At 40.8% G+C, this 13,428-nt stretch overlaps 1 protein-coding gene across 11 annotated transcripts in view; it reads left to right on the top strand.

The window, feature by feature from the left end:
• The window catches only part of ankhd1 (ankyrin repeat and KH domain containing 1), a 30,596-nt gene that overhangs the window by 2,574 nt on the left and 14,594 nt on the right, over positions 1-13,428 (top strand). For 3 of the 11 annotated variants that reach the window (XM_074648249.1, XM_074648255.1, XM_074648251.1), the window contains exons 2-9: positions 1,478-1,631; positions 7,963-8,119; positions 8,980-9,142; positions 9,342-9,489; positions 9,578-9,811; positions 9,934-10,026; positions 10,589-10,752; positions 13,143-13,224. In XM_074648249.1, the coding sequence (XP_074504350.1) occupies positions 1,478-1,631; positions 7,963-8,119; positions 8,980-9,142; positions 9,342-9,489; positions 9,578-9,811; positions 9,934-10,026; positions 10,589-10,752; positions 13,143-13,224 (1,195 nt within the window). Of the gene's footprint in view, positions 1-1,477; positions 1,632-7,962; positions 8,120-8,979; positions 9,143-9,341; positions 9,490-9,577; positions 9,812-9,933; positions 10,029-10,588; positions 10,753-13,142; positions 13,225-13,428 lie in introns of all 11 variants that reach the window. The other 8 variants (XM_074648253.1, XM_074648258.1, XM_074648250.1 and 5 more) reach the window with 6 other exon arrangements.

Consider the following 13,428-nt stretch of genomic DNA (forward strand, 5'->3'; position numbering starts at 1 on the left):
ACTGTACTGAAGTTCCTTAGTGTTAATCGGTCATCGGTGTCTGTAATATATTGTTTTTTTTCTCACAAAACTGTAAATATAGGGGTCAGTATACCCAGATGCCACTCTAGATGAAAACCATACACTTTTCATTAAAAAGTTTAATCTTAGGAGAGATCTGACTTTTAAATTAAGAGCTCTAATCTGTAGTTTTAATTTGGCCTCTGTACAGTCTACTTAATATACTTTAGGTTGATGTAATGCAGTTCTTTATGGAGATACTAGTACATAGAGTTAGATGAGGCAAGCTTTGAGATTTATTGCACCTACGTACCTAAATATATCACAAGTAATTTCCACAACTACCTGCAATGCAACTAAGAAGTTATTGAAGTCCCACCAATAAAATTTGAGACACAGGAATTGAACCAGCGTAATTGACTAAAGATAAGCAAGGCATAAAGGTTTTTTTGTGCGTTTGTTTACATTAATAAAAGTTTTCTGATGTGTTAATGTTTACATCAGTACTGTTCTATTTTTAGAACATTCCTACATTTTTAATTAATGACCAGATGAAAAAGAAGTAATTATTATTATTATCATCTGTAAATTCTGCCCTAATGCAACATGTGAGTATAGCTGTAATTTAGATGGTAAAAAAAATACGAGTTGTGGCTTTAGTAACATTTACACAAACTTAATTGACGCTACAGCTACACTTAGAAGTAGGGCTGTCCTTGACCAAGTAAATTCTTACTCGACTAACACTCGATTAATCGATTAGTTGATTTAATTGACAGATCTGTAAAACTAAATTTCTCCACAAAGAATCACAATAGCACCACTTTAAATCTTATTTTTTACCAGAGATGTGCTAGTAAGTTTCTTAGAAATAAGTCATTCAGCTTGAAAAAAAAGCATAAAAAATGGCTAATTTACTAAAGAAATCTTAGTCGACTGAGACCAAAACGAGCAATTGACAAATATGGAATAGCCCTATTTAGAAGTAGATTAAATATTGTTGTTTTAGTGAAGTTTGTTTACTAAGTTGATTCACTTGTTTTTTTTTTTGGGAAGAATAAAATGTGTATAATACAGACTGTAATACATGATAGCCAAAAGGGAATCTCAGCTGAATCTCTTCATGTGTGCTGGGGTTTTAACTCCTGGCTGAAACACTTCCTGTGCTTTGACTCTCATCCCTGTGCTCCTTTTTGCTTCCCTCTGTTGAAAGGAACCGTAGATAAACAAGGGCGGCATGCCTGGTCTTTTTATAGGTGGTGTGTGTGGGGCCACTTCTATACAGAATAATGGGAATGATAAGTGATGTATTAAGCAACATAATACATGTTGCAATGTTCTCACACTTTCTTGTGAGTTATTCTATTTCACAAATACCATTCAAGGTCTAGACTTCATCTAAAATACAGTTGTTTGTCAGCTGTTTTCGTGTTAGTTTCTGATCAAGGGCTAATGATTCTTCTTGTACCTTCTCCAGGTGGAGTCATTCATTTTGGACCAGGAGGACCTGGATAACCCCATCATGAAGACAGCTTCAGAGTTGCTTTTGTCCAGCGCCACAGATGGAGTAGATTTGAGGACTGTTGATCCAGAGACACAGGCTCGACTTGAAGCTCTACTGGAAGCAGCAGGTACGACCACCTAAGTCTTGACACTTGTTAATTTGTAGTTGACCAGCACCTCATTGGCCACACCTATTCTGTCTTAATGTGTGCTTTAACATACAGTAACTTTGATTAAGTAAAACCACACCTTTCTGCCTCAGCCTTTCCCCCGCTATCCCATTCAGATCCCAAGAATAGTTGAGGTCTTACTTTGTATAAAGCCTCCAGCTGAAATGGCAATAAAGAGAACCTGCCGGTTCTGCAAGTGTCATATCAGCACGTAGTTTGAAAGTGATTTGGGTAAATTAGTTTGATTAGAACTCGTAATCTAGGTGTGAGAAGGTCTGTGTAGATTAATCCATTAGGGCTGGGTGTCCTGGCCTCGTTTGGGCTTATGAACATTACCGGGCAGATTAACGCTGCAACCGCTTGAGCCTCCGCAGCATGCAGAGAGCCTGTGTTGAACGGCTAATGGCTAATCTCATTCTATTCCCCTTTCTCCCTGACTATACGGAACACAAGAGTTGACAATTTGCGGTATCTGTTTGCTTAAGATTCGCTACAGCTTGCGTTATAATGATGATAATAATAATAATACCGTTTTAATGTTTTCTTACAGTGATGGTTGAGGTGTCCTATAGTGTTTTTGTATACGTTTAGCACTTAGAGGAGTGTCTGGTTGTAACGGTTGTGGCTACAATATCGTGGTTGTTATTCTGATGTGGCTGTAAACGCCTTAAAATTAAAGTGGAATTATGGCACTTTACCCTCCATAGCTATTGTGTCATTGTTTCACTTTCAATCCATTGCGTTGGATTACAGAGCCCAAAAAATGTTTTGACATTGTCCTACTGCGTACTTATGGTTGCTGAACTTTAGCATTTTGTTCTTGTGGGGAATGAAGAGAGGCTGTCCAAATCTTCTAGCACAAAAGTTGAATGACACACCTCTTTTAATCGAGGACAAGTTTAGACTAAGTGTGCACTGTGCAGCTGTAAATATCAGATTTGGTGTCAGTAGATAGTAGATGTTTAAGGACTCAGGTTATGATCTGGTTAAAAACCTTGATAGTGACACCCCTAATCATTTGAATAATGCCACTTAAAATGTATTTGGTTAGGGATTTTCTGTTGGGTTTATAAAACCTGTTCTAAGTGTTGTAAAGAGACTATTCCTCGCCAGCAGACCTAAAAACGACAAATGCAAGATGTAAGACAAGTCATCATGGGTTATTAATGAAAGCTACTGATACTGCTAACCATGCTTGTGCTAATAGCTTCTATTCTCTTGTTAATACATCTGTAATATGATGAGAAAAAAATTCAAAAATGGCAGTAAGGTGCGCAAAACACAAACGTAAAACCATGTCACATAAACTATACAAATCTGAAAATGGACAAAACGATCATTGAAGACTTCAGAAGCCTTCCTCAGAGCATAGTTGTCGATTACATACAGTGACCACTTTATTAGGTACACCCGTACAATCTATTGCAATTCTGCTCTGTCATATATTTTACCTTTGCAAAGTGTATAAACTTCAGTTTTTGTTGACATTTGATGTGCAAATGAAATTTGTATGTTTATTAATTATTACAGAGGTTATAGTTAAAAGTGGTGTTGTATTGGACGACATTATATTTAGGTGTTTTTGTTCTCCCCGTTTACATATATGAGGGGAGCAGAATATTTAAAACACCTCTCAATATAATGCAGTCCAGTACAACACCACCACTAACTACGACCTCAGTGTTAAAACGTATAATTGAATTAACACCTTTGTGACAAAAAAAACAACCCCGTAAACATTTATAGGTTTCATAAAAGTTGAGTTAATGGCAGAACAGTTGTATTGCATTAGACTGTACAGGTGTACCTAATAAATTGGCCTTTCAGTGTATATACGTGTTTAAGCATATAGTGAGTTAATGTTGTTTAGATGATTTCAAGCAAAATCACATGTTTTTAATGTGTTGTTGTTGTCCTGCAAACCAAGGATCGTCTGTATCGTCTACAGAACAATTAGTTGGTCCACTTTTAGATTAAAATGCTCCTTTTAGAATTCAATGAAAATATTCTTTCAGAGGGCTGAATACGCGGTCTGCATTGTACAATTTTTTGTAAACTAAGTGACAATCCAGTGGTCATCATGTTGCTTTCTGCAGCAATCGACCAGGTGTGCATAGGTATGAAAATGGACTCTCCCTTACAAGTTCTTTTCTCTGTGATAATCAAAGGCCTGGTTCAGTCATAGTTTGTGCTCCCTGCTGAATTCCATTTGCCTTTGTGTTGCCGGCGATGATAAGCCGTGTGTTTTCGGAAGAAATATGAGAAAAGTGTGACAGAAATCAGCATCGAGTTCTGAACAAACAGCCAGGGAAGTTATACGCTGATAGACAGTCTCTCCCTCTCATGATGACCAACGTTTCACCCATCCTTTGAAGACATCTTACACTATAAGATCTCTTTTACATTTACATTAAAGACGTACCCTGTGGAGTTTGTGCTGTAGAGCAATGTTGTGATGCACATATCCATAAATTGTAGTGCTCCACCAGCATACGGAAGGGCACGCACGTACGCGCTGAGCATGGGGGTGACATGATACACATTTCTGCTGACTGTGGAAAGCGTCGGAGCACATCAACAGTTGTTGGTTGTGCTGCAAAAGGTAGCAATGTGCCTGTAAAAGAGGTGAAAAAGACTGTCAGCCATCAGAAACGATACACAAAAAATACATTCAAAGGGTGTAAATAAATACATAAGGAAATACATTAGACATGTTTATAAGGCCTTAAGGGTACTAACAATGCACTTTGGGTAGTATCATTGAACGTAAACAATACTGTTTACAGTAATTATTCCACAGGGTATTTTTAGAGCTAAAACCCTTACATTTTCTGTTTGGGGATCTCTTGTTGCTCTATGGTGGGAAATTAAATCATGTGGGCATGGTGCCATGATGATGTCACTTACAAAGTCAGCCTAAGATCAATAAGGCCTTTTGTAATATCTTGGCAGTCAAAGGTTGCTCCTCTGTTAAACCATACTTTTGCACACTTATCAAACGTAGATGAATTCTCCCAAAACAGTGTCAAATTCCAGTATTGTCAGCTTTTAACAGAGAGAGGGCAGGTTTATTTGTATACGACCTTGGAAACTCAGACATTTGAAAGTACTGTATTTGGTTGAATACAAATGTATTAAGCAACATTTAAAATTACAATTTGAGGGGACGAGAAAATGCAGTGAAATTAATTGAAATACAAGGAAAATACACAAAATAATAGACATAAGACTAAAAGTAACGTAAACTAGACTATGAGTTTTTGTTGTGTTTAACCTTCATTTAACCAAACGATTTGAATGGAGGTCCGGGAAATCTTTTGCAAAGGGAGATCTAGTTAATACAGCAGTATAAACCTTACAGAACAACACTAAAGCAGACATAAAGTACAAAACAATCAAACACACAAAAAAGGTCAGAGGTTCAGTGCAGTCACGGTGCAGTAATAAATGGCCCAAAACTAATTAATGAAGTAAAAGTCAAGTGGACAAAAATAGTAAATCAGTTGCAGAGAGAAAATGAAAGTTCTCACGCTGATTAAATGCACATTTCATAAAACGCCGGCTAGCATTTTTAAGATCTGTGGCTCTGAACTGTAGTTGAACTGTAGTGCCTATAGATAAAGTTGAAAAGCATGGCCAATACATTATCTGGGTGTTAATATTAATCAGTTGGAGCACCTTGGTAGCTGAGTAGTTACTGCGCATGCCACGTAACCAACATGCTTGGTTCGATTCCAACCGTGGGCCCTTTGTTGCATGTCATACCCCTCTCTCTCGCTTTCTCTCTCCCTGTTTCCAGTCCACCACTATGCTCATCTGTCCAATAAAGGCAAAAAATGCCCCCAAAAAAAACTCATCAGTTGACCAGTTTATTTCTGCACTGAAGTAGTTGAGAGGCATTTCTCGTCTTTAACAAGGGGATGTGCTCTCGCTGATGTACCCAGCGCTTTCAGACTAATTCCTGTTCACTGATCTTGATTGAATGCCAGTTGTATGTCCTGAACAAGCATTACACCTTTTAGAGATGTTCTGATACCATTTTTTCCTTCCTGATTCCGATACCTGAACTTGCGGTATCGGCTGACACTGAGTACCGATCCGATACCAGCGTGATTAAAAAAAAAATATATAGTTATTATTATTATTATTATTTAGCTGCTGTGGCAATCTACCTACAATCAGTTCTTCTTCACTGCTCTAAAACAGCAGTTGCCAGTTGCAGCCATGATACATCCAGGGCGACAGCACAGTGAAGGCTACTGTTTTGGAGCGGCGAAGAAAAATTGATTTCTGGTTAAACAAGTTGCTTTTTTTCTGGGTTAATTAATTATGCTATCGGATCAATGCATAGACAGGCGTACTCACCAATACCCGATCCCGAATTTTGGGCAGACGCATTTCTGATACTGGTAACGGTATCAGAACAACTCTACACACCTCCCCTGACACTTTATTTTAGCCCAGCTAGATAAAAGATCATGTTGTCTGTGTAAACATGTCAGAGAGAGAGTTTTGGGGAGAGCAGTGTTGGAGCAAGTGCTTATGGGTAAACACACTGTACAGCCTGTTGAGTCTGGATTCAGTCTTGATTCCATGGATTCAAATGTGTTATAGGCCAAGGCAGGTCTCACCCCGGAGCTAAGGTCACTTTATGGGGCTATTTTAAGAAGCTGGAACCAGCTAACATCAAAACCTGGTGCTCGTATGTGGTTGATAATTTGATAAAAAGATGATCTATATTCCTGCCTAATGAGCCATTTGCTACATCAGAAAGTTGGTTTATAGATTGACAAGTCGATTCATTCATGTTAAAATAACAGATGACAACTGCTTTTGTTCAGACATTCAACGAGGTTTAAAGGTGACTTGCTTGCATTTTTGCGTTGGCTGTTCCCAAGCAAACATTGGCTGAACATTTAATTAGCAACTTGGATAAAACTGTTTCTTCAGATTGCATAGTGTGTTGGTGGTACAGTGGGTGTAGGCCGCTCGGTGGAGAGCCAGTAACTTGTTTCAGTGGAAACACAACGAGGCTTGTACTCTGAGTCTCAGTGTTGACCTCAGTGAGAGTTCAATGTCCATTTTGCTCACTCAAGGAAGAGTTTAACTTAAATAGAAGAAGATGAGTTATTTTTGTTTTAAGGTGTGATACACAGCTGTAGACAAACAAGTTTCAGAAATTTACAAATAGGCCTTCCAAGAAAAGGTTAGAAAACATGATCACACTCAGTTGGTTTCTTTGTTTTAGTCTGAGGTGTTTACAGTGTGTTAAAACCCAGACGTATGTTCAGTCTGTTTTTCTTCAGTGAACTACTTTACTTGTATTCTCTGAGATAAACATGATACAGTAAAACATTAATGATTTACTTCCTTGACCTCCTGTTTCCCTCTGCCTTCGGGACGATTGTGAAATCCTAGTCTGAGAGCCGTGCTAAGTTTAGCTTAGAGTCGCAATGCCTAGTGGTGAAAACACAGGAGGACCACAAGGACCAGAGCTCGCAGAGGCCAAAAAGTTTCTTTCTCTCTTTTGGCTCTTCTTGCTTCCTTTTTTAACACATGCCTTTTGAAAAATACGCTGCCACACAAAACACAAACACTTGAATGGTCACATTACTTGTTCTGTCTTCTGAAAGAGATCTTTCAATGTAGGCCATTAGCAAAAGCAGGTTTTTTTTTCCTCCTGCTTGCTCTTCCTTATCGTTCCCCTCTTTGGCTTTTCTTCTCTTTCATGACAAACACATTTTTCTCTCACATGGCATTTTGTTTCTCCCAGCTGTGTTTTTCTCTCTTGACCACTGTCTTCAGTTTATCTCACATTCACTGCCTCTTACCCATTTATAATTCACACAGGATGAGACTTTTTCCTCCTCAACCATTAACAGCCTGACCCTATGTATACTAGCCTATAGGACTAACGGTGCCTCCCTCACTGTATTCATTAAAATGCTGGTCACAGATCTGTGCTAACCTGGACATTCCCACAGAAGCCCAGCAGATATTGTTTTGTACCATTTGACCCAGGCAAAATTAGAGGAGAATCATAGATGGTGTATTGAAAGTAGTGAAAAAAAAGATCGTAAGCCATATTAACAAAATGCTTGTGTGTGTTTTCTGTGTGTGACTTTTTTTCTTTTTTTTTTTTCTTTCTTTTTTCCTCTTTGTGTATGCTGCTACTAACCCTGGATTGGATTGGCTGGACTGGACTTGCTTCTTCATCTGGTCTGGTGTGGTTGTGCTCCCCTGTGGTTTGCCTTGCCCTATGCACCTCTGCCCTTTTGGTGTTCGGCAGGCATCGGTAAACTGTCCACTGCCGATGGTAAAGCTTTTGCAGACCCCGAAGTGCTACGGCGACTGACGTCATCGGTGAGTTGCGCCCTGGACGAAGCTGCAGCAGCCCTGACCCGCATGAGAGCTGAAAACACACTCAACGCCGGCCAAGCCGACAAGTATGTATCTCGCCCATACTGACACTGGCAGGTGCCAGTTTGTCTTGTACAGTTTCATATTGTAATGAATTATTAGACCCTAGTATATAGGGATGTCACGAGAGCCGATACTTCGGTACCAAGTCGATGCCAAAATTCTAAAACGTGACCGTACTCGTTTTTCTACCGCCAGAGCTCGAGATTAACGGCGACCCGGAGACAATAGAAAATGTGTTTGGGACGCAGTAAACTCACTATCGACATGTCCAGGGGATGCAGCCTATTTTTCCCCCTGATAATGCTACATTGCGAAATCTGTGTTGAAATACGCAGGACGAGAGCTAGTTAACGTTACCTGTCAGCGCCGTGCAGGACTGTGCTGCTTACCGGCTGCTAACGGCTAGCGCTAACTAACTCTTGTCCTGCCAATTTCAACACAGGAGGTGCCATTACTTTTGGGTAAATTCTAACGTTATCATGAGGTGTTCAAATGTAATCCTGTAAAATGTAGTTGTTGGTGAAAAAATTTAATCAATCCAGTTGTTTGAACGAGATGTTTTCACAGCAATATAAAATAGATAATAGAGAGGGAATTATGACCTGTTTAACTTCCTATCAAAAGCCAGTACGCAAACAGTAATAAAGGAGTGGATGTTGAAGTACATGGGATATATTGTTTTACTTTTTCGTTTGTTTTTTACTGTGGTATCGACTACTAAGTTTCTGGTATCGTGACATCCCTATCAGTGTAGTCATTCTCTTTTCTGTCAAATCTGACTTGCACATAGAGTATGTATGCGTGTGTGTGTGTGTGTGTGCGTGTTTGCGTAAATGTGAGGCGTATGTGTGTTCACCTGTCACAGTGGCAGTAATTGTAGCAGTCTGGTTATTTTCAGCCGTAGTTTAGCGGAGGCGTGCTCAGACGGGGATGTCAACGCTGTGCGCAAATTGCTCGATGAGGGACGGAGCGTCAACGAACACACAGAAGAAGGGGAGAGCCTGCTGTGCCTCGCCTGCTCGGCTGGCTACTATGAACTTGCACAGGTATGTGAATACAAGGTTGGAATGGGGCTTGATTTAGCGTGATTGTGATTTACATGTTTGCAGTGTGTAGTGCTTGTACACTGAAGTGAACCTTCCTGCAATACAAAGATAAAACTGTGATGGTATCACTAGTTGATTGTTGTGGTGACAAGCCTCCATGCTTGTTTCTTAATATCATCATTTCATCTTTCATCCTCAGGTTTTGTTGGCCATGCACGCTAATGTGGAGGACCGGGGCATCAAAGGGGACATAACGCCACTCATGGCTGCCGCCAGTGGAGGTTATGTCGACATCGTCAAACTGCTTCTGGTCCATGGGGCAGACGTTAATGCACAATCCTCCACAGGTAAAACCTCTCTTCATTTCTCTACAGTTATGATTGTTTCCTTCACTCTCTGTTTTGCACTCAGATTAATCTCTTCGCTGTTTTCCAGGCAACACAGCTTTGACGTACGCTTGTGCCGGCGGATTCGTGGACGTGGTGAAGGTGCTGCTGAAAGAGGGTGCTAACATTGAGGACCACAACGAGAACGGACACACACCTCTAATGGAGGCAGCCAGCGCCGGCCACGTAGAGGTGGCCAGGGTACTCTTGGAGTATGGCGCCGGCATCAACACACACTCCAACGAGTTCAAGGAGAGCGCTCTCACACTCGCCTGCTACAAAGGTCAGAATTCAAATATAGTGTCTGTCCTGGGGATGACCTTATTCAGGCTATACCATTAACATGTACTTTGCTAATACGGTGTGATAAAAGGTTTAGAAAGTGTTTTTGTTTGTCCTCTGCAGGTCACTTGGATATGGTGCGTTTTCTGTTGGAGGCCGGAGCAGACCAGGAACATAAAACAGATGAGATGCACACAGCACTGATGGAGGCGTGCATGGTGAGCATCTGACCTAAACCATTAAAGCACTTTGACTCTCGGCACAGTAGACCGTCATGTACTTGTGCATCTAAGCGGGAAAAAAAGTAGACTTGCTGTGAATGCCTATGTCCCATGGTCATGATTTCAACCATCACACCCAGTACTAATTTTGAGTTTTCTGGTGTTTTGGTGTGTTTTTGACGCCATGGGTCGGCGCTGAAGCGTATGAGCACAATGCAGAGCGGCGCCGATTAGCTAGCCAGTGGGGCACAAACACTAACATGCACGCATGGCCGGAACGGCTACGTAAACAAAGCACAGAGAAACTCCGATTACATCACACACAGACTTCATTCTCTGCTCAGGTAGACATTACTCCTCTATATCTTTACATAGCAAATAGTTGTTTGCTGCCATATTAATGCTTTGAGTTTTGACTTAAGCACCTTTTTAAAAGTGAATTGTGAAGAATCTAGAGGTTCTCGGACTCGTACAGCGTGACTGCATATTGGCTTAATTGAAAAGTGATCCCACATATTTATTCAGGTGCTTATCTCTACATTCTCTGTGTGTCTCGCTGTCCCAGGACGGCCATGTGGAGGTGGCACGGCTGCTGTTGGACAGCGGCGCGCAGGTCAACATGCCAGCCGATTCCTTCGAGTCGCCCCTCACCCTTGCAGCCTGCGGAGGACACGTGGAGCTGGCAGCCTTGCTCATAGAGAGAGGAGCCAACTTGGAGGAGGTGTGTAAAGAGACAGACACCTAAATACTGACAGGTTTGGGGAAGACCATAAATACAGGAGATGGTGCAGTTGCCTTTAAATATGAATTATGGAGCTGTAGATCAATTTTTGATTTTACACACATACTGCAGTAGAGATTTTACTGTGGAAAATCTCAGGTCATACTGCCCTGCTACTGTTGAGATGCAGTGCACTGAATACTTTACCAGCTATAGTCTTAGAAGGAATAGGAATTAGCATTAAAGGTCACCTATTATGCAAAATGCACTTTTCCATGTCTTTTAAACATCAATATCTGTCCCCAGTGTGTCTACAGGCCACCATAGTATCATAAAAGACCATCCTCTCTCTTTTTCTCCTGCTCCGTTTGTCCGGAAATGGGTGTCGAAACAACGCTGCGCAGCTTTTCTTTTCTTCTGACGTCATTTGAGAATTAGCCATATAAGGGTTTCCTGGTCGAACCAGAGCAGAACCTTCAGTAGCTGACCCCGCCCCACAGCGCGTCACTGTCTCTCCTCCTCAACCGAACTTGAGCAAAGTAGCTCCTACTGTTAGTCTGCTCCTCCAGCAGAACAGGCTTCATGTACTCCCATCATCTAAATATAACATGTTCATTCACAAAGGCTTTATGTAATTACACTGTTTAAACAGATGATATTTATATATTATATATATTTGATGTCATGCATGTAGCAGATTACAGGTAGTAAATAGTGACTTGTAAGCAACACAACACATTTCTGTTTCACAGTCAAACTTTATTTGAGTAGACAGATGACAATATTAATTATTCACAGCATTTGTAATCATCTCACCTGTTAGTTAGTTATGTGACATGGTACAGGAGAAAGTCTTCAGCTCTGGTAAACTATGGTAAGCTAAGCTCCGGTGGTCTGTAGTCATGGTAACACAGAGACAGCTACTACTGTAAATAATATACCATTACTCTGATCTTCCATACATTTATCTTTTAGCAGAAATAATGAACTGACTACTGTTTCACATCTTCTATTTTCCACCCTGATGGTCGCTGTGTTTACACACCGTGTCATAGCGGTAGCATGTAGCTAACCCGTTAGCATGTAGCTACATGCTAACGGGTTAGCTCTGTATCTCCATGTAAACAGAGCCATCTGCTCACAGCTGTCTGCCCACAGCTGTCTGCCCACAGCTGTCTGCTCTCAGCTATCTGCTCACAGCTATCTGCTCTCAGCTGTCTGTTCTCCTCTGGGATGATTCTGTCGGTCATTTCTCACAGATGGATCTGTAAAGTCAAACGTAAAACAGAGTGTATGTTTACGGTTTACAGAGTTGATGCATGAGGTAAACACTGAGCTAACTAACAGAGCTATAAATAGCATTATTTACCTGAGAGAAACCGTCAGGAAAACCTGGAATCTGGACCGCAGATGTTCATCATGTGTCGCCGATTTCTGATCAGATTCCTCCGGTAACGTGCGCTGGGTGAAGTTTCTGGTTTATAAACTTTAAAGTGGTTTATAAACTTTATTCTAGCTCCTCTCTCTCCAGAGCTTCTCCGGGAGGGAGGGGGAGAGAGTGACGCTGTTGTTGTTGAGGACGTTTGATTGACAGAAAACGCTGACCAATCAGAGCAGAGTGGGAGGAGACAGGCTGTGAATCAGGGGTTTTCAGACAGAGGCTGAATTAGGCTCTGAGGCAGGCAGACTCAGGCTGCAGTATGAGAAGAATAAAGGGTTTTTTGAACATTGCAGCATGTAAACATGTTCTAGTGCAACATTAAAATACATCTATGAACCTGGAAATGAGCATAATATGAGACCTACAGAGCTACAGACACAGAAATCAGCACTTTTGGAAATGGGCTGAAACAGAGGTTATAGAGACATGCTGGAATGCATGATCTGATTGTTTTTTTGAAAAAAAACCTTCAGAGACATGGTTTGGAGGTGTCTGAGACCTATAATAACTAGTTTAAATGGAGTATAATATGTGACCTTTAAGACAAGAATCTGTTTCTGAAATGCAAATTTAATTTGTTATTGACATTTATGAAACCAACTACACAGGTAATTTAAAAAAAACATGCAAGATAGAGCAAGTAAAACACCTTAAAAATATTTAGTCTTAATTCATTGCTGTTATTTAAAGCTCAATAAAGAAATGAACACACTCGGACTTGAACACAAGATGCCATTGCTTCAGGTTTTTGTGATCTCTCCTCTCCCACCGCATATTTTATGTAAAGATCGACTACAGTAGCAGTATCATACAAATAGCCGGTTGAAATGTTCCGTCCTCATTGAGAAAAACACAGACACAAACGACACGCCAAGCTCCACACCACAGCGTAATCTAGCAGTGAGTCATACTTGTTTTCTTATCTGCGGATGCTCCTGTTTGTGTCCAGGTTAATGATGAAGGCTACACACCTCTGATGGAGGCAGCTCGAGAAGGCCACGAGGAGATGGTAGCACTGCTGCTGGCTCAAGGTAAGCAAGCTTTGCTCCTACATCTGGGAAACAGAAACTTAATGTCAAATGCCATCCCAGTGAATACTTCACGGTTGTTTGGCCCTCTCTTTGTATTTCTGTGCTTTTTAGCAGTAATAAGATAATCTAGAGTGTAATGTGTAAAATTCTATTGACATGATTTAGTCTTTTGGTTTATTAAAGAAAGCATGCGTGTTTTGCTCT

The sequence above is a fragment of the Sebastes fasciatus genome, chromosome 10, assembly GCF_043250625.1.
Source record: "Sebastes fasciatus isolate fSebFas1 chromosome 10, fSebFas1.pri, whole genome shotgun sequence".
NCBI classification, from domain to species: Eukaryota; Metazoa; Chordata; class Actinopteri; order Perciformes; family Sebastidae; genus Sebastes; species Sebastes fasciatus.